The sequence below is a fragment of the Perca fluviatilis genome, chromosome 1, assembly GCF_010015445.1.
Source record: "Perca fluviatilis chromosome 1, GENO_Pfluv_1.0, whole genome shotgun sequence".
NCBI lineage: Eukaryota > Metazoa > Chordata > Actinopteri > Perciformes > Percidae > Perca > Perca fluviatilis.
In genome coordinates this window covers 13807570-13829267 of record NC_053112.1, presented here as the reverse complement: position 1 = coordinate 13829267, position 21698 = coordinate 13807570, and the positions used below count along the sequence as shown (strand labels likewise).

General features: G+C 40.0%; 1 protein-coding gene across 1 annotated transcript; it reads left to right on the top strand.

The window, feature by feature from the left end:
* The first annotated feature begins 229 nt into the window (after window positions 1–229).
* On the top strand, window positions 230–17010 carry si:ch73-12o23.1 (lysosomal alpha-glucosidase). The gene is made up of 21 exons (XM_039799212.1): window positions 230–432; window positions 1495–1618; window positions 2165–2740; window positions 3468–3613; window positions 3789–3954; window positions 4601–4697; window positions 5319–5438; window positions 7040–7158; window positions 7271–7402; window positions 7491–7601; window positions 7735–7848; window positions 7942–8026; window positions 8139–8256; window positions 8401–8534; window positions 9461–9612; window positions 10305–10453; window positions 10536–10677; window positions 10763–10861; window positions 13111–13275; window positions 14319–14465; window positions 15880–17010. Exons 2-21 carry the CDS (start codon window positions 1526–1528, stop codon window positions 15943–15945), a joined length of 2931 nt encoding a protein of 976 aa, XP_039655146.1. The 5' UTR covers window positions 230–432; window positions 1495–1525; the 3' UTR covers window positions 15946–17010.
* Window positions 17011–21698: the final 4688 nt, after the last annotated feature.

The following is a 21698-nucleotide window of genomic DNA, read 5'->3' as shown; positions in this document are numbered from 1 at the left end:
TTTTATACTACTGGTCATGTATTCTAATTTCTATCTGATTAAGAACTGTTACCATTTAAAGCTTATTTATAGCTAGTCTGCTCACTAGTCTGTGATATTATTCAGAACGTGAAATCCTCTCTCGTTGACTCTGCATTTGCTGCAGCACACACGGAGCTAGACTGTCCAATTGCACGTTTTACAAAACCCAAGCTGCTCCTGTAGGCAGCACTGATTGAGATTTCGAAATAGAGGTTGTTGCAGGTTCTTCAAACGGAAGTCCCCGAAATTACGAGGTGTATTGAACATAACATGAAGATAAACAGACGCACACTATGCAGACATTTGAGGTTATCAACGCTACGGACTATTTAGCTAACGAAACATTGTTTTAAAGGGAAAGCTGCTCTGTATGCTGCATTTTTGTGTCTGTGAGACTCAAAGGGTATCTAGGTAAGTGATGTTTATGTTAACGTCCTTGTCAGCTCACGTTAGCTCACGTTAGCTAAAGTTACATTGCTGTTAAAGTTAGCTAACGCTAATACACGTTGCTACAATAACGTACCACTAGGGCGACTGGTGTTCTCTCCTAACTATAATATTTTGTCAGCCAAATCGGCAATCTATTTAGTGGCCATATGTCTCCCTGGTGAACTTTGACATTCACACGCATGGCTAGCTACGACCTGATGCTCTGTGGACAAAATGTGCAACACGTCATATCAGTGTGGGCTTTCGTATACCTCAGCATTACATAATAATATTATTCAGCTATGGCACATAGCTACGTTTAATATGTCCTTAACGTTAAATGTTTAGTGTTCTGTGTTAACTCTAATTATCCTAAATAAATGTTGTACTTGAATCCCTACCTTTTGTAAAAATGTCCATCATAGCAGTGGTGGTTGAAGATATTTTACTGTGAAAGTAGTACTACAACAAGTCGTGATACAGCCGTGTAGAAATACTCTTTTACAGGCTGAAGAACTGCATTCAATATCTTACTTAAGTAAGAGTTCAAAAGTATTAGCATAGAAAGTAAAAGTACTCATTGTGCAGAATGGCCCATTTCAGAATAATGCATGATTGGATTATAATAATTTATGGACTAATACCACTTTTAATTGCTTCTTTTTACTATATATACTCCTGAGTAACTTGTGAATTGAACTATTATCCAAAATAGTACATCATAATGTATTTGTTGATGTAACTAAAGCTGCCAAATAAATGTAGTGGAGAAGTATGAACTAGGAGAACATGCAGAAACTCAAGTACTTCTCTACATTCCACCACTGCTTTATAGTCCCAATCATTTTTGTCTTATGCACCTCTTCTGCTTTCTCTTTCATCATTCTTTTTGTTATAGTGTTGAAATGAAACCATCAAAATCAATCAGTCATTTTCACTTCACTCATGCACACTTCTCCAACCAACTCCAAAACATCAGGAAATGAGATTTGCTATCTAACTGAACTTTGTTCTGCTTTCTCTGTCTCTCTCTCATGCTTTCAGTCACTCACTTTGACAATCGCACACTATCAGGATGGTGTCATACAAGCGGCTGAACCCTGAAGATGTTCAGTTTTCCAGTGCACTTTTGTCAGAAGAGCCTCGTCCTGTCCATGAAGAAGTTTCTGTGAGTTCATATTTGTGTATATATATACTATGTATACTGCTTCCTCTGCCTCAAACAATCTGCATTCAGTTTTAAAAGTATCTTTATTGTAAAATGAAGTAATTTTCTAGTTTCATCTTTTCAATTGTGAAGATTTGTTTCTTTTCTTTGACTGATGTGATAGGGAACTAAATGTGTACTGGTTTTAAACTTATGGTTGAACAAAGCAACTGACCATTATGCAAGCAATAATTTATTAAGAAGAAAAATACGTTTCGGTCTCAGACCTTCATCAGGTAAATTTCTTTTCACAATGTCAAGACCAAACAATTCATTGATTTAATCAAAAAAATAATCAGCTCTTAGGTCGTTTTTAAGGTGCCACTTTAGATTGTTTTAGGATTATTTTTGTGTGTAACCTGTTTTCTATGTTTTTAGTCTATAACACACTGTTATTTCTGCCTGTCTAATCCATTTATATTCTTACAATATAAAGGGACTAATATGATTCCTCCTGGTTGCTTTTCTGAGTGTGTTGCATATTTGATTTCCTTGTTGTGTTTTAAGGTTCGGGAGCCAGAGGAAGCCTCCTTGCTTCCACGGAGGCCGTCATGCTCCGTCAACACAGGCCTTCTGTTGATTGGCTGCCTGCTGCTGCTCCTCTGTGGAGGCTGGCTACTGGGCACCGTTTTCTGGCTGCACCGACCGTCCAACCAACAGCCACACAAACCACCGTCACCGGCCGGTGCACAAACCCCAGACTCTCAAATAGACATAGGAGTAAACGACGCTGCAGCCGCTTCCCGCCGCGAAGCTTGCAGTTTAATCCCTGAGGCGTGGAGGTTTGACTGCTACCCTGAAAGAGAGGTGGTTGTGACCCGAGAGTTGTGTGAGGCAAGGAACTGTTGCTTCATCCCTGCATCCTCTCCCTCCTCCTCTGCCACCCACCAATCAGGGAGAAATGGTATCCCTTGGTGTTTCTATCCACAGGATTTCCCTTCCTACTCGCTTGTGTCACTAAACGACACATCACTGGGGCAGAAAGGTACACTCGTAAGGGAGGTGAAGACCTACTACCCAGCAGATATCCTCACTCTAGAGGTGGAGATACGTCATGAGACCGATATGCGGCTACGGGTCAGGGTGAGTGTGGGAGGTTCATATTCAGTCATAATTCATATATGTCCGTCAAACAGCATGCAGTTTCTGGCTTTGAACTTTACTCTGTATCTGTGCGGAGGACTTAGCATTATAAATAATCTAGCTTGTATTTAAGGACGTACATGTAATCCTACCGATGAAATATAAAACAATTCTCATCAAAGGCCTGTTAGGAGGAGTAGGAATATTTAGTAATGTAGCTAAAAAGCTCTGACGTCATTGCCATACTAGTCTGGATCAACCGATGTACACTGCTGGGATAAAGCCTGACATGTTTTGTGAGGGCACCATTGCTACATCCAGGGCTTAGCACCGCTCAGGACTGTTGTGATTGGTTTAAAAAAAAAAATACAAACAAGCCAGAGCGTTTTTATCCCGTATCCCAGAATAGACAAGCCAGCCTAAACTCTTGCTGTGGACATAGGTCTAGCAATGCGAGGCTATTGCCATACTAACACACATTTTTGTTTGTTTTCTTATTGGAGTTTATGAAAAAAAGGTTAAGAGAAATCTCATCAACTTAACAGTCATGTAAGCAAACAACTAATTTATTGGCCAATAAGATCTGTGCCAATCCTCAATGATTAAACCTAGGAGGGTGTAATTCTGTCATGAACGGTTATAGGTCAGTTGATATAGTTTGTATTACATACCGCTGTAAATTCTCTGGTCTGTAATGTAATTGTTTGTCTCGTGTTTCTCAATCTAGATTACTGACCCCTCTAATTCACGGTTCGAGGTTCCAATCTCTGTTCCCACTGCCGCCAAGAAGGCAGAAAGTCCAGTCTACACCGTAGAGTTTTCAAAGCAGCCATTTGGCCTCATTGTGAAGAGGAGCTCTACAGGAGCAGTGCTGTAAGTCTCCCTTGAATAGGCTACATTAGGTCAGGTGAATAAAGGGTTATAGTCATAACTGAACATACATTGTATACTACAAATTCTTAAAGCACATTCAGTTGTGAAAATAACTTGAAACCGTAAATGATAATTAACGATCTAAAACTGTCTCCTTTCAACGGTTTCCTGCTAGTCTGAACACCACAGTGGCTCCTCTCTTCTATGCGGATCAGTTTCTCCAGCTCTCCACCTCCCTGCAGAGTCAGTTCATTTACGGCCTGGGTGAGCACCGCTCCACCTTTCTGCATGATGTGCACTGGAACACACTCACCATGTGGGCCAGAGATGTGCCTCCTATGGTATGGAAATTCCTGCATTTGTCATTGTTCTGTTTATAGTTACATTTTAGCCACAGACACAGATATTCACATTCAACTGATAGACCTTTTTCACAGTAGACATTTTGACATTGCCATGGCATGAAAAGCACGAGTGTATTTAATAACCTAGATGACGGCTGCCACCATAAATAACATTCTGGACGTAGCATTGTGATTTGATTGAATGTACAGTTCACCTTTGTACAAATAAGATTGTAGGATTCATTTACTGTGTTTATCATATATATATTTTATTTACATTGACCAAATCTTTGTTTTATTAGTATGAGATGGCCTACCTACATTATGAGTGGTATAATTATTTACATACATATTTAGGTTGTTTACTCCCCTGATAGTTTTTGTTGACACCCCCTAGTTTCTTGTTTGCTATTTATCATGTTTGCTAGTAGGAAAGGGGTAGGTTTGAGAAGTGGGTAGCTATACCAGTTCAACCACACACAAGGTTTTTGCATCGCTGTACCTGAAATGGGAATAAATAGACTTAAAATGGATTTTCGTTTCGAACTTGGTCTTTTGAGCTTTGGCACAAAAGATCCTTCCCCTGGAAGGATTTTAAGTCACTATAAAGATCAAATTAATTGGGTCTCTCTTTACAATGTAGGAACGGACAAACCTATATGGAGCTCATCCATTTTACCTGGCAATGGAGGATGGAGGGAACGCACACGGCTTCTTCCTCCTGAACAGCAACGCAATGGGTCAGTCTTATTACTTCCTCTGCTTCAGGTTTCACTATGTGCAATAATACACATTGACAGCTGATTCTTACAGTGTCACAACAGTTCATATGATGACACATTAGGAAACTATAAAAACAGTCCTTTTATAGCAATTTGTGCAATATTGTCAACGCGTGACTGCAGTGTCCGTAAATCTCATCTTTCCAGTGTCTTAAGAAGAGGGAATTTCGAGGTCATGTTGTGTTTCCTAACAAAGATAATGAGCGTTGCTAACTGAAATGGTTTACAGACTTAGTCAAAGTTTGATGTAATTGGTTTCTTGTTGCCTTCATCTTAGGAATGTTGAAGACAAGCTTTTAATGTTCTAATGCAGATGGATGTTTGTTCTTGTATTTCCATCTGTTGCTCCACAAACCATACATGTTGTTCATGAACTGGGGTATTTAGCTGCTTATTTTAAAATATGTATATAACTGTACATTTTTATTCGTAGTTACTCAATATATCCCATGCACTTTCTTTATTAAATCGCTCTCTAGCTTCATAGACATGCATTTCTCAGGGGTCCCTAATTGTAGCATATTCAGAAGGATTTTCTTACAAATAAATGTTTCATCAGCAGTTTTTCTGTTTCTTCAGATGTGAAGCTCCAGCCCGCCCCAGCCCTCACCTGGCGCACTATTGGTGGAATCCTTGACTTTTACGTTTTCCTTGGTCCTGATCCTGCTTCGGTGATTGAACAGTATGTGGAAGTCATAGGTCAGTAGGAGTCTGCTGGGTGTGGGACTGTTGTAGTTGCATGACTGCAGCATATTCATATCTTACAGACTATACAAAGATTGTAGACTTGCATTTTGCAACTTTTACTCAATTAATAGTCTCGCACTGCCAGAAACGTGCTCTGGTTTATTGGCATTTCTTTGAAACCAATCACAATCGTCTTGGGCAGCGCTAAGTGCCGGACGGAGCAACGGCGCCTCTGCAAAATAGCCTCGGGAAGGAACTTGTTTTTGGTGGAACGTGTACAATTAAAAGTTGTTTTAGTCGTGCAACAGAAAACTCAGATTGGACAGATAGTCTAGCTAGCTGTCTGGATTTACCCTGCAGAGATCTGAGGAGCATAGTCCTCGACCGGAGTTTAAAATTCTAACACAAAGAAAGAGGAAGGTAACGGACATCCGGCGAAATTTCTGGCGGCATCTGAACAAGCCCGGAAGTGGAATTAAAGGTGCTGTAGGTAGGATTGTAAAAACAAATCCAGGACTTAGCCAAAGAATTTGATCATCGACAACTTCTCAGTCCATCCCCCCCCTTTCTGCTTAAGCCCAAACCGGTCTCCTAAGCCCCTCCCTCCATAAGGGAGAATGAATGCGTGTGCATGAGCAGTAATTGACACTTCGCCCTAAGCCTGATTGGTGCATTCTTTTAAAAGGGGGGGTTTTTTTATCACAACTACAGGCTGTAGGTGGTGCCAGAGGAGCCAGATTTTTTATTTTTTTTAAATTACTGCTTCATGTAGTTCTACTGGAAAATAGGGTCAGTTTCAGCAAATATGACAGAAAGTTAGTTTTATAAGTCTTACCTACTGCACCTTTTTAAGGTTAAAGGTTCTATATATGAAATTTAGAACCACTAGATGTTGCAATAGAGCACCAGCATCTCAGACCAAAACAAACGGCCAAACCTCCCCCTCTCCCTTGGCGAGAAGAAAAGCCAGCTCCGGGTCGCCTTCAGCTGAACGCTTCAAACTGCACTCTGTCATCTTGCTTTTACAAGGCTGTGTGGGAGGTCACTTTCTTAGTCTCTTTATAAATGCGGGTGGTCCAACAGTTTCAAAGGGAGGGACTCTCATGCACTAACATGCATGCATGGCCAGACCAGCTGCCAAAACAAAGAACGCACCAAAGAAAGAACGAACACACACAGAGAGAGTGTGACTTAATTCTCTGCTCAGGATGCCATCACTCCACTATATCTTTATGTAGCAAATAGTTGTTTGCTTCTATATTAACGTTGAGAGTCTCATATATGGAACCTTTTTAAAGAGATGGTTTGAGTCATTCTGAGGTACTAGTTTTGAATAGTAGCAATAATCCATTGATTGACTTTCTTTAATACCTGGATGAATACAATTACCATTAATTATCTCTATTCAGCCTGCCTCTGGGTCAGTTTTGGCAGTTTAATTCCCAGAGAAAAGTAGTAAAACAATCAAAAGAACATTGCTGTGTAGGTTGGTCTTCCTAGTTTTTGCTTTATGGCTCTGTAGTAAGTGTAAGTAATTGTTAACCCCAGAGCTTGTTTCGGTTTGCCTCAATTCCTGCATTTCTTACTGATGATTCTGCTCCACGTTTTCTCAGGCTACCCAGCGATGCCCATCTACTGGGCTTTGGGCTACCATCTCTGTCGCTGGGGTTACCACACTAGCAATTCTACCTGGGAGGTTGTCAAGAGCTTGAGGAATTATGGGATACCCCAGGTAAAGTTGACACAGCAGACTGTTTGTTTGTTTGTTTGTTTGTTTGTGTGTCTCACTATTTCTTTCCCTGTTCTTTGGTCAAATTATTGTTTGTGTGTGTATTTGTTCACAGGACGTCCAGTGGAACGACATCGACTACATGGACCAATTTCTGGACTTCACTTTTGACCCAGCAAAGTTCGGCACGCTGCCCGATCTGGTCAAGGACCTGCACGCTCACGACCAGCGCTACGTCATGATCCTGGTACACAGGAGTTTGTTTTTGCTGTCATATGTGTGTGTGTCGTGTCTGATTTGGTGTGTTTGTATGACAGTTGTGTCTTAACCTGCAGGACCCAGGGATCAGCAGCGTGCAGCCTGAGGGCTCCTACTGGCCGTACGATGAAGGGCTGAGGAGGGACGTTTTTATTAAAGACGCTGAAGGAAAAACACTCATTGGGAAGGTGAGACACTGTAATGATGTTTCACAGATGAGATCATCCGAAGACAAAATTACTACTCTCCCCTCTGTCCTGTGCTGTCTAAACAAAACATTAGGGGTGTATTAGAAATACGATTCTCCATCTCTTCCTCCAGGTGTGGCCTGGTCTGACAGCATATCCCGATTTCTCTGATGACGTGACACATGAATGGTGGCACGACAACCTTCAGAGGTTCTATGAGAAGGTGCCATTTGATGGACTATGGATTGTAAGTATGGAAATGGGAGATGCAATTAAAGCACCAACTTCCTGCATTTGCTGATATCTTCTTCTGACATTTGTCTCATCTGTTTTTTTTTAGGACATGAACGAGCCGTCAAATTTCCTGGATGGGTCTACCAATGGCTGTCCATCAAGCAGTCTTGAAAATCCTCCTTACACGCCCGGTAGGAGATCTCAAGCTAAAGGCACAAAAACCACAAAAAATATACACCGTTACAGAGTGCTTATGATTGTCAAAATGTTAAAATTGTGGGGGGGTTTTAAAAATCTTTTTAGGAATACTGGGAGGTTTGTTGAGAGCCAAAACTGTGTGTGCCACTGCACAGCAAAAGCAGTCCGTACACTACAATATGCACAGCCTCTATGGACTTATGGAAGCTAAGGCGTCTGCAAGGTCAACACACACACACACACACACACACACACACACACACACACACACACACACACACACACACACACACACACACACACACAATGCTGAACACTGAACATGATCCTTTCCTTAAATCTATTGCTTTTGTGTCCTATTGTCCAGCGCTCTGAAGAGGATCGTGGCAAAGAGACCTTTTGTGATCTCTCGCTCCACATTCCCAAGTCAGGGGATGTACTCTGGTCACTGGCTGGGAGACAACCGGAGCCAGTGGAAAGACATGTACACTTCTATAGCAGGTTTGACACATGTATTACACAAGAACGTATCTAACATTGTATTGCCTTTGTCGATTGGCAAGGAAGAGGTGATGATCAAAGTTTTCACAAAAATATAAACTTTTCTATTGTATATTCTGCTTTATTCTGATATTAATCTTAATCATCTCCAGCACCACCACTCAGAAAGTTTATTTTCCCTGAAGCTGCATTTTTTACTTTATTTTTTGTTTTATTTTTTTACACAATGAAATCCCTATTTGTAACTTGAAGTAGTTTGGGAATTTTTTTTAAATATTTCAGCCTCATTGACTTTGTGTTTTATTTGTCCTGTTTGGTTCAGTCTCAACTATTTCAGTAAAAATACTCTGATTAAACCTACTGTATACCAACTGACAGACCAAGTTAGCAACTAGCTGGTGAGAGAAGCTGAATCTAGCTAAGGAGCTAAAGCTAAAGCCCAGATATGTTTCTGAGAAGTTGAAACGTAGAGCTGTCAAGTGAACATAAACGCGCCTCAAATGAACGCCAATGTTGCTCCTCGTCTTTGTGGCTGTGTGGACCACAATCAATGAAAGCAGCTTAAAGTTATACATTGCCATGTTGTTAAACAAATGCAATTTAAAAAAATATTTATAGAATTTTATGACACTTTTGTGTTGTTGCATAACTGCTAATTTGAAGGTTGCACGTTTCTAAAGATCTGCATTGTGGTTTCACATGTTTTATTGCACACACTACTCTGTACTTATTCTGTCAACTACAGTACAATGAGGAGGAAGAGTAACACGTATTTTAAGATTTCTTAGAATTGTGGATGATATTGTCCATTTACTATTTTTGAAACTGGTTCTCCATCATTTTAGTGTCTCTTAATGTTGATCCTTCTCAAGTTTCTCCTTTCCATGTCCTCCTGATGTTGCCCACCTCTCTTTTGTCTCCTTCAGGTATCTTGACCTTTAACCTTCTAGGCATCCCGTTGGTGGGAGCAGATATCTGTGGCTTCAGCGAGGAGCCGCAGGAGGAACTCTGTGTCCGCTGGACGCAGCTGGGAGCTTTCTATCCCTTCACACGCAACCACAACGCCATCGACATGAGGGTAAGATCTTAACTGCACTGCTCCAATGGCACCACAGAGCGCAATGGGTAAAACAAAATGCTTGTGGCTTTTTACTGTAGGGAACTCTGCATTTAAAAAAAATTAAAAAAAAATTAAAAAAAAGGGCTACAATTCCAAACTCTTCATCCAGTGTGTTTGCAGACCCCGTCAGATTAAAGCCGAGACTCACCACTTTAACCTCATAGTCATGGATTTAGTTCATATCTAATGTGCTGAAGTACAGAGAAAAAAACAAGCTGTCGGAAAAGATAAACGGGGTCTCTGGAGTGAGTGAGGTCGAGTCTGTGTTAATCATATTGATAGTGTGACGTTTAAAAAGAATTGACAAAAACACATGAAGGCTCATGAAACAACAAGACACAGCCTCTGACCCTCAGTAGTCTGGACACTGCTTTAAATATGCGTGTGGAAAATCTAATTTAATGGTAGATGTTTTTTTTGTTTTTTTAATTCCCATAAGCAGAGAGTATGTGAAATAAAGGATGGTCTACCTTTCTGAATATAGTTCATGATTTAATATGTTTGTGCTTAACAGCACTGCTCCAACGTCACCATAGAGCACAATTGGTAAAAAATGCCCAAGAGCTGGTCTGTCCTTTACTCCTCTTGGAAATGTAACTTTTTTTTCTTTAACTGTATTTTCTTTTTTTTGGTTGTTGTTAAATTTGCAGCCTCAAGACCCGACAGCGTTCAGCCCTCTGGCTCGTACAGCCATGAAGCAAGCTCTGCTGCTACGCTATTCACTTTACCCCGTCCTCTACACTCTCTTCCATCACGCACACATACACGGACACACTGTCGCACGGCCGATCATGTTTGAGTAAGTATTTGATTTGTTATTTTATCTGGACTAGGAGGTATCTTTGTCTTACTGTATGTATCTTATATGACCTTTTTTAAAGGTTCCCAAAAGATGTGAAAACCTATGGGATTGACAAACAGTTCCTGTGGGGGAAGAGTTTATTGGTGACACCAGTATTGGATCCTGGAGTTGACTATGTGGATGGTTACTTCCCAGAGGGTCTGTGGTATGACTACTACACGGTGAGACACACACCAACAATCAGTACACAGTTTTGTATGAGTCGGGAACAACGTGGAGTAAACGTTATACTTATGGTCTTCCCAGGGCGACTCTCTGCACAGTAAGGGTGAAGACCTTCGACTCCATGCACCTCTAGATAAGATCAACCTGCATTTGCGTGAGGGTTCTATTACACCGACTCAGGTAAATATTATAATAGGGCTGCACCATATGCTGTGATCATTTTGACTGATATTGCGAATGCGATACGATTCACGATATTGGAGGGAATGATCGATTTTGTATCATTATTCTCTTTTAAATTGAAAAAATATTCAATTCAAAAAATGATTTATAGTGAGATTTCTTTTTTTTTTTTTCTTTTCAAGGATCAGTTTTTTCTTTAGTCCGTAGGAGAGGATTTGTAGGCTGGGACATCTCTGCAATTTGGATATTGCACTAGTCCTTATAGCGATTCATTGTGCAGCCCTATATTATAAGTAATTCAAGTGTTTGTTTTTTCTGAATTATTACCCAAAGGCTCCTTTACATTGTACATTGTATTTCAGACAAAAGTCTCAGTGTCCAAAATCTCCTCCTCCTCTTTGGAGGTTTTCGATGGATAGAGCTGCCAGCGGAATGGCTAAAGCTTGTTCATTGTTTTGCAACATTTTCAAAACATGAGAGGGGATTAGGGTTGGGCGATGTCCCCTAAACTGGCAGTTGACGATGTTTACAGTAAAACGTCATGATGGACGATGATATCGTCATTGTCAGGGGGGGGGGGGTTCTTTTCACATAAATATTTGTTTCTACTACTATGGGCTAACAATTAACATAGAAACAATCTGACATACATTTAAATGCCCTCTGTAAATAGACCGTATTAAATGCTGGCGCTGGTAGGGGCAGTAAATAACAACTTGACCTACTTTCACTTAACTACAGTGCCGTAAAGTCTAGACTCAATCAGATGTCCGTGATCCGCTTAACGACAGTAAAGTGGAACGTTTGCCTTTAACAGAGCGACAGTAATAACCTAAAATACCATTACTGAGTTTAAACTACATTCTCGGTTATATTAGCACTGAATAACTCCTTCAATAAACAGAAACCTAACTCTGCACATGAACAGATGCGCAGTATTAGCTCACACATTAAATAGCACCCTCGTGGATTAGCCTACTGTTGCTAACGTACATTCATAAATCCTACATAACATCGTTATCAGACTTACTTATCCACAAAGTTAGTCCAATGAGGGGATAAAGGAAAGTGTGATAGCATTCCACGTTAACGCTTTTTTTCTCTCTCGCTCGAGACAGCTGTGTCCGAGCCGAGGCGCAGAGCATGGTTACCGCATGCTGTTACGTTACTAGTCCAGGTAGAGCGAGCTACTATACTGACAGGGAGAGAGAGACTGTATCACTACAAATAGGTTGCGCGTAGCTTGTTGCTAGTTTAAGACATAGGTTTAAGACCGACGCAGTTGTCAATTTCCTGTTCACTAGGCTTAGCGTTTGTCTGACAGGGTGGGGGGCGTGGCATCACGATGGTGGCTCTCCATCGTGATGCTGGTCAACCATCACGATGGACGATGATATCGTCCATCGGCACAACCCTAGAGGGGATGATGAGCGTTGATTTCATGCCTCTGCTTGCATCTGTTTTTCTTATATTGACATGTTTGATCCGATTCACCGGGCATTCATCACACCATCTGACATGCGTGAAAATTAGCAGTCTGACACAGATTGTGACCAAAAGTTGTAAGTTGCATAGTCTATAGTTGCCCTAACTTGACAAGAGAGAAGAGTCCCTGCACCAGGAAATAACGCAGAGGATGTATGTAATAAGGTATTCAGTTAAAGGGTCAGTTTCCCTAAATTACACACAAACATTTACTCACTTCCCCCTGAAGTTTTAAGATAAGTGCATCTAGGGGCGCCTGGATAGCACACTTGGTAGTGTGTGCGCCCCATGTACAAAGGCTCAGTCCTTGTCGCAGCGGCCGCAGGATCGGTTCCGACCTCCGATCAAAACACACCTATGAATTAATGAAGACACTAAGTACAACCCAATTTAACTTTAATTTCAGTCTGCAACACAAAATGATAGGTCTTTTGTGATTTGTGTGAACTGGCCCTTTAACCTAAGCCTGAAAAATAAGTTTGTTTTTCATTTTTATTTATTTTTTTAGATTGTTTTTTTGCCTTATTTGACAGTATAGAAATTGGGTAGCTAGAGAGAGTAATAGGACATGCAACCAAGGTCCCAAGGCTGGAATTCTATGGCATGCGCTGTAACCGCTCAGCTACCAAACCTGTCTTGATTATACATTATATACTTGTTACTCCTGACATTTGTGTGCATCTGACAAATGCACAGCTTACAATCAGGAGTTTCTAATGCCACAGTTGTTTCTTTCTCTTTTCATGTTTTTGGGTGCACAGGCGCCCAACCTGACGCTGTGGGTGAGCAGCGGTCAGCCTCTCCATCTGGTCTCCGCTCTCTCCGACGATGGCTCAGCCAGCGGAGATCTCTTCTGGGATGACGGAGAGAGCATCGACACCTACGAGAACAACCTGTACTCCTACATCATCTTCAATGTCACTCAGGTGCTCACAATCAACTAGTTTTGAAGAAGAAAACAAGAATCCACTCTCAATATTACTACCAATGGCTCATTGTCGGACATTTATTTGCCTGTTAAAAAACAACTGAACTTGAGTGCTTCAGCTCAAGGTAATGTGCATAAATGAAGAGAAACTTACCTAACCAAATGTAGGAGGAGCAATGCCTTCTGGTCTACTGAGGTCGAGGTCTCATCCTTCTCTTCAGCAAAGTCCATTAACGCCCTTTATTTTATTTTTAGAATATGGCACTTTTACCGAGAAGCTTTTAGCTATTTGCTGTCAATGTTAAAATAATTGAAAACAGCATTTTTGCCTCACTGCACATCATTTCACGTCAAGCACATTGTGTATGTTTGGCCAACAGAATGTACTGTAGAGCAGTTAACAGAACCGACATATTATCATCTTCTAAAGTAGTTGCAGCAAATATGTTACCAAACCGTTGCCTGTTTACCTGTCCAACACACACACACACACACACACACACACACACACACACACACACACACACACACACACACACACACACACACAGCATTAGCATTTATTTTTAGTGGTTTCTCTGTACACCGGATCCAATGTTCACACTGCTTTTAGCTCTGATCTGGTCTCTACCTACTCCTGAAGGAAATGGAGCAGCTAATTGATCCACAGTGTTCCCTAGCTTGTCTCTAACTTTGTCAGTCTGCTGTTTGGTGCTGGGCAGGTAGTGTACGGTGGATTTATCTGGGCTTTATTTGATTTAAAAAAAAAAACAAAAAAAACAAACAGCTGTGGCTTAAAAAATGTGGTTGATGAGAGCAGTGAGAGTGAACCAAAATAGAAAAGTTGTTGGATGTAAAACCAAAACAATGAGCTGAGAGACACTAAAACAGCTGAGGGGAATAATTCTCTGTGGCTTGATTACTTTGAGCCAAAAATGAATTAATAAAAAAAGATATTGAATAGGGTAGCTTTAATATCTAGTTTTGAAAACAGTGTTGCGATGTAACTTACACCATACCATCCATCTGCTTATTTTGTAGAACGTGATGACATCACAGGTGCTCCATAGCAACGTGGAGGCCACATACATCACCGTGGAGACGGCCGCCTTCTACGGTGTGAAGCAGAAGCCAAGCAGAGTGCTGGTGAACTCCCAAGATGCAGCGTTCACCTACAGAGCCAACCAGGTGAGGTCAGGGGTCAACGACAGACGCACAGAATAGAAAACTATCGTGCTTGATGTTAATGATGAGTCACTTCAGCACAATGTATTTTAGCTTACAGTAGGTGAATAAAGCCTCTTAAATAAAGGGATCTTCCATATAATTAAACATAAATACAGCCAATGTTGTTAGTTTTCCTTCCTGTAGGGAAATGTTTTTTGTCCTCAGCTGTCATTGTTTATTTTACATTCATGCATCAACAGCAGTGGTTAATATCATTTCCAGACAGTTAATACTCAATTACATGTTAAAAGTCCAGCATTCAAAATAAAACCAAGGGCTGGGTATCGCCAAGAATTTCCCAAATCAATTTGATTCCAATTTGCATGGTATTCGATACCATTTTCGATTGATACAATACTAATTTTGCTTGGACATAAGAGATTCTCAGGGAACTTATGCTGTAAATTGTACAAGCAAGAAAGCAACCCTCCAATAGTTTTTATAATGCACCAGTTTAATGTTTAAATTAAGAATTTACGCCCAAAAAGGAAGTGGCGAATACACTACCGGTCAAAAGTTTGGGGTCACTTAGAAATTTCCATTCCACTCCATTTTAGACAGAATACCAGCTGATCTGAGTGGGTAGCTGATCTTTAATGCAATATCTACATTGCCCATTATCAGCAACCATTCATCCAATGTTCCAAAGGCCCATTCTGTTTACTAATATGATATAATTTTAAAAGGCTAACTGAGAAAACCCTTTTGCAATTATGTAAGCCACATAAATAATCTGAAAACTGCTGCCCTGGTTAAAAAAAACAATGCAACTGGTATTCTGTCTATAATGGAGTGGAATGGAAATTTCTAAGTGACCCCAAACTTTTGACTGGTAATGTACATCAAACCGATTTTACCAGTATTTATATAGCACTTTTCATACATGTAAATGTAGCACAAAGTGCATACAACATATTGTATAACCTGTTATTTTATGTAAAATCATTAACTGAAAAGTAACTTGAGCTGTAAAATAAACGCAGGGGAATAAAAAGAGAATATTCCTGAAATATAGTGAAGTAGAACTATAAAGAAGCATAAAATGGAAATACGAAAAAATATAGCAAAGTACAAGTACCTCGAAATTGTACTTTAGGTGCAGTACTTGGGCAAATGTACTAAGTTACTTTCCACCACTGTGTAGCAGTGGTCTTCGTTGGAGTTTTACAGTGCACCGAATCCACCTCGCTACAGTAGGCGAGTTTCAGCAAATGGAAAATTTGTTTAAATTAGTGTAAGTTAAAGATATTGAAGAGTCTCTCCTGCAGTTCATGAGTGATGTAGATGTAGGGTTAGCATGTTTTATAGCGTAGGCTTTTGTCTAATCAGAATGAAGAAACTCTTTGTGCTGAAATTATGCGTTTTCTCTCTGCAGGTGTTAACAGTTGCAGATCTCGGTCTCAACCTCAGTCAGAACTTCACCATCAGCTGGATGTTCTGAATCGGATGTTGTTGTTTTTTTAAATTGTTAGTTTTCTTTGCTGTTGGCTATTAAAGTCAGAAGCTGGTACAAAGTGAAGTCTATACGTTTCAGGACAGTGATGTTTTGGCTCTGTACTCCAGATCACATATGAGATTAAAAGGTTAAAGTGCTTATTTTCACATTTGTTTTGAGTGAACAATGTAGGACTTGTATACCTTTTTACCGTAGGGGACTCTGCATTTAAAAAAAAAAAAAAAAAAAAAAAAAGGGCTACAATTCCAAACTCTTCATCCAATGTGGTTGCAAACACCGTCCGATTTAAGCTGAGACTCACCACTTTAACCTCATAGTCATTGAGTACAGAGATAAAAACAAGCGTCAGTCTGCCAGAACAGATAAACAGGGTCTCTGGAGTGAAAAGGACTTAACTCATATTGATAGTGTGACCTTTTAAAAAAAATTGACAAAAACACATGAAGGCTCATGAAACCACAACACACAGCCTCTGACCTTCAGTAGTCTGGACACTGCTTTAAATATGCGTGTGGAAAATCTAATTTAATGGGCGATAACTTAACGCTGATTTTAAACAAAAAGCATGCCTTGCTACCTTTTTCACATTTATTTCAGTTTATAGATCAAATCTGCATTTTTAAAAAGAAATGTTTTTTTTTTATTCCCATAAGCAGAGGTTATGTGCAATAAGTGAAAGAGAGGATGGTCTACCTTTCTGAATATAGTTCATGATTTAATTTGTTTCTGCTTGAATGCTGTTTACAGCTTATTTTTGCACTAATTGCTACTGCAGTGTTGTAAATGTAGATACAGGTGCCTTATGATTCCTGTTTGTGTGTTTTTGAGCATCTCTGGGTTTGTTCCAGATGATCCTTTTTGTTCAGCTTTATATTGTGAGCCTTTTTTTTTTTTTTTTGCTGATATATGATGTACTGCTATGCATGAGGGGTACTTTCATGCATAAATACAGTATACTAGACCAGCCATATGTGTTCTGCAATCATTTTACTGTGAATTTGACACCTCTGATGACAGAATGAAACTAAAACATAAAGATACATTTATGAAGCTTGTTGAGTGAAGTTTTTCAAGATCCGCAAAGTTCATTCTACTTAAATCTGACCTTGATGCTGTGGAAATCTGCTTTGAATTTATAGTCTTTTTCACGGAACTGCAGCTGTAAAAAGCTTGCACTTTTTTTCAAAGCAAATCATCAATGCATGTATGCTGTAAAGCAAACTACGCAAAGGCCCCAAATATTTGTAAAGACCCCAATACTACAGAGTATATTTTACTGTCATTTACGTTAAAGTAACTGAAATTGTGACTAAAAATTTGTAGTATTTTATTGAGAGTCCTTGTGTTGGAATTTTGTGTAATTACTTAAATTTTATTATATGAACAATATGAAAGCTACTGGAGTTACACTGGATCTTTTTTTTTTTTCTTCTATTTTATGACCGGCATTTTTTGGTGAACAGGTAAAGAAAAAATAAATTAAAATTGCCTTGACCTCAATGCTGTTCATTGTCATCTTAAAGGGACCGTGGATATCCTGTTTAAATGTATGCAATATTTAAAATATTTTCACCGCTTTACCCTGCTGTCAGACAGCCCTTTATGATGGTAAAATTACCGTTTTTGTCAAAGGAGTCTGGTGGCTTTGAAAAGAGCATAGATTGATATAAAGGCTTCAGTTCCTTGTAATAAAGGGCTGTCTGCCGATAGGTATACAGCCCAGGCAAGGTAAAGCGGTGAAAAGATTCTAAATATAGTGTGCACTTAAACTGATTTTAAAGCTACTATGCATAGTTTCTGTCGCCCCCATGAGGAATTCTAAGCAATGCAACCAAACTGTTGGCGCGTCCACTTGGTACAAGCCTTGTGATCACGCACCGCCTGCCCGACCCCGCCCCTCCCTCCTCCCCCCAGACACACACACACACACACAGAGTTGCTAGTAGCTAAGGAGGACACGGAGGATTAAAAAAACACGATGGACTCTTCAGAAGAGGTCATTATCTTCATTTGAGTTTCTGGGCGATAAAGTCGCCGGACGACACAATCTTCTGAACATAGCCATACTGAGAAATCCAGAGAGAGTTGTGTGGAGCTGATAGTCTTGGTAGAAACTCATTTGGCAATGGCTTGAATGTAACAGTCGTTCATTAATATCTAAAAGTTACACACTAAAGCGTTCATTATTTTTAGGTGGCTAAAATCTGTTTTCTTTAGCTTCCGAGTCGGTACTCCTGTCTGCTTCTCCAAACTGGGGCCGTGCCGGCCGCCATCTACTGTAGCTAACACACTGACTATGGATTAGTACTTCATACAACCCCACTTCAAAAGATCCAAACTATCTCTTTAAAGTTTCAAGGCAAAGACAATTCATTTTCCTGTTTGTTTGTTTTCCATTTAAAATGTACAATTTTGAGCCCCGGCTGTGATCACCAGATTAAATTTGAATACATTTTATCTCGATCTTGTCTGCATTTGGATTTGAACCTTGAGATGCTGAAGCAGAGGTGCCACCAGAGGACGCACTTTCTCAATGCTGTGATGGTTGTTGGCATTCCTCACAACAAATACTGTTGTTTCCCCAAAGGCTACAAATTATGGGATGTCAGATTCAATTGCTTAAAAGCTGATTTTTTTATTTTTTTTACAGGTTTGAACTCGAAAGTAGAAACTTTTGAACAAATTCTCTTCCCTGTCTCTACAACTCTGATCAAAGCATCCTTGTAAAAGGTATTTAATCCACAATAGGTCTAAAGTAATTAGTAACTAAGAGTATGAGGTTAAACTACAGTTAGTGTTACTGTAATATGGCCCGCTTATCTTTTAATAACTGTTGTACTGTAGAGTGAATCACAACCTTTGTAGACTTAAGAAACGGCAAGATGTGTGGTTAATGTTTACCTTATCTATTTTACAACAGTTACTAAGGTTAAGATTGTATCTTTCACACGTTTCTGTATCTGTATTAACAGACACATTCAATATTAATATATTAAATCATATTTTTCTCCTGTTGTCTTTACTGCATAAGGGATATTTTTATCACATCGTCTTTCTCTACCTTCTTCTCTGTCAGTGTTTCCCTTTATTCAGCTCTCCGTGCCTCTGCAGCCTCTCTGTGTTTTAAACCCAGCAGTTATGTAGTGTAGATAGAGGAGTATCAGGATGTCTCTCATTAAGACACGCGGGTCATCTGAGAACTGAGCTAAATTAGTTTGTCTCTTTAAAAAAAATTACATAATGTCTGTGTGCTGCTTTCCATAGAAACTAACCAGAAAGCAATGCTGCAAACTGTGAAAGAAACACCAAGCCAAGACTTTGACTGGATCTCATGAGTCATGACACCAAACAAGTATTTGATTGTCCACACACACACACACACACACACACACACACACACACACACACACACACACACACACACACACACACACACACACACACACACACACACAAGCCCACATAGCTCCAGAAAGTGAAAGCAACCAACTTGTCCTATATATCCCCTCTTACTGTATAGTGGGTTTGAAATATCCTCCACTACTGATAGACTCGCGATAGACATGTTTTTATTGGCTCTGTGCAAACGTTCACAGGCAAACTGTTTCCAGATGGCAGTTTGTGGAGGGCACATATATCATTCAGCAGAACGGGGAGGAGAGAGCAGAGGGAGAAAGAGAAAGAGCAGTGGGGGTCTGTCAAAAGCATTCTGCTCTACTGACGAGGGCATTTCCTGTCTGGATTTGGGAGGATTAAGTATGTGTGCGTGGGGGGTGTTTGTATGGTCGGCATGTGGAGAGAGGGACAAAGTACAGGACTTAAAGGGGATTCTGTACATGTTTGATTTGACTGACCATGCTCCTAATGTATACGTGGGAGGAATGGAAACAGATGTATGAAAGCAAAAGAGTGATTCAGGGTCAGGGGTTTACACGTTTTGAGGAAAACCCCATTATTGCAAGATAATGTGGCTTTCTGAGGTCAGGTTGAGTCACATTTATACAGCACATTTTATACAGAAAGCTTCACAATATGCTTCACAAAAAAATCTGTTACATGTTGTTGTAAAGTTTAAGTATGTTCAATCTGATTTTAATCATTTTTGACAGATTAATGTGGGAGTCCTGGGGGGGGGGGTTGGTCCATAAAAAGCTAAAAGCAGCGTCATTGTTCAATTGTTACTTTCCTTTTCTCTCTGGGTGTCTTTTTTTTAGTGAGTTGAAAACAACACACAAATTGTAGCTCTTCATAGTGTGTGTGCCCCTTACATACACTTGTATTTATTCCATCAAGACCGCCGTTTTGTAGAGTTACAGTATATTTGTTGAGTCCTGACGTTTGAGGATCATTTAGGGCTTAAGTTTGTGATTCGAGTTAGACTTCTGTCATGATTAAGTGAAGAAAAGTCATACATGGTAACATTCAAGTCAAAATTGTGCATGTGGGTAGCTATTCTGTAGGTTGTTCAATCAGTGTTAACACTCACTAGTCTAGATTTGACCTCCACACCTATACACCTTCCTCACCTTCCTCAAAGGTGTGGTGAGACCTGTTGCTTCATGACATGACCAGCAAATATTTACCCTCTTATCAGATTTACATTTCTTACTCTTACTTTCTATTTGCTCTCTTCTCTTTTGTGTGTGTGTGTGTGCGTGCTAATGTGTGCGTGCATGCGTGCACGAACAATAACTCTTAATCATTGGAAAGTCCAGTCAATCCCTCAGCCATCAGATTCACCTGCTGATCTCAAGCTTTAATTCATAATGTTTAAGTGGTGTCTGTTTTGGCCCAAACTTTCACATTTGGCAGACAAGCAATATCGGACTGTGAATAAAGAAATGGTCATTTGATGAGTGTAAATATAGAAAGAAAGTAGTTTGACCCCTGGTAGAGAGGGAAATGATGATTCATGAACATGTGAAGAAATAAGTGATTTCAAAATGTCACAGTCAAAAGATCTAAAAAATAAACAAAAAAAACAAAGAGGACCAAAACCCAATAGCATATATCTCCTCAAAGGCTGCAACATCCTCTGTTTTCTTCATTTGAATAATGTCCACAAGTTTTTATTTGCATCTCAATTCAGAACTGCATAAAACCCCACACTGTGTGACAATGGCAGTTATGATTAGCTGATGGCAGCAGAATACCTGAATCATGTTGAGGTTTTTATGAACTGTGCAACATTTAAAAAACAAACAAACAGTGACCTCCTCTTGTTTAAAGTTTGCCCCCCACCCAGCAGTGATACTACAGTGTTCTGAACACACTCAGGAGTGCACTTCTACATCACTGCAGCAAGGTGCCAATTTCAACCACTGGAGATGCATTTTAAAGTGAATCAGACTCACTTTAAAGCAGAATTAATTGGCTTTTTTGGGCCACTTAGGGGCAGCAAACAAAGCAGTCATTTGTCACCTTTAAGTTGGAATGGGGAATGGGGAAAGTCCAACACTCCTTTTAGCTCTGTTGAAGTATCCACAAACTTCCGAAAACAAACGTATGGCTAATTTGCTGCTAAATGCTCCACTAAGTTCACCAGCTATGCTTTTTATCTGCTATTTGGTGCTGGGCAGGTAATGTACAGTGTGTTTATCAGACCTTTATTAGTAACAAAAAACTGGAGGCAGAGTTGATGAGAGCGGAGAGAGTGGACCAAAAACATTTTTTAAAGAGCTGAAAGATGCTAAAACGCCCCGTAGAGCTGAGGGAAACCGCAAAATTGGGTGATAATT

Coding starts and splice junctions, on each gene's coding strand:
- si:ch73-12o23.1 (XM_039799212.1), top strand. CDS start 1,526: ATGGTGTCATACAAGCGGCTGAACCCTGAAGATGTTCAGTTTTCCAGT. Junction 1,619..2,164: donor CTGTCCATGAAGAAGTTTCT/GTGAGTTCATAT, acceptor TTGTGTTTTAAG/GTTCGGGAGCCAGAGGAAGC. Junction 8,027..8,138: donor AAATCCTCCTTACACGCCCG/GTAGGAGATCTC, acceptor AAATCTTTTTAG/GAATACTGGGAGGTTTGTTG.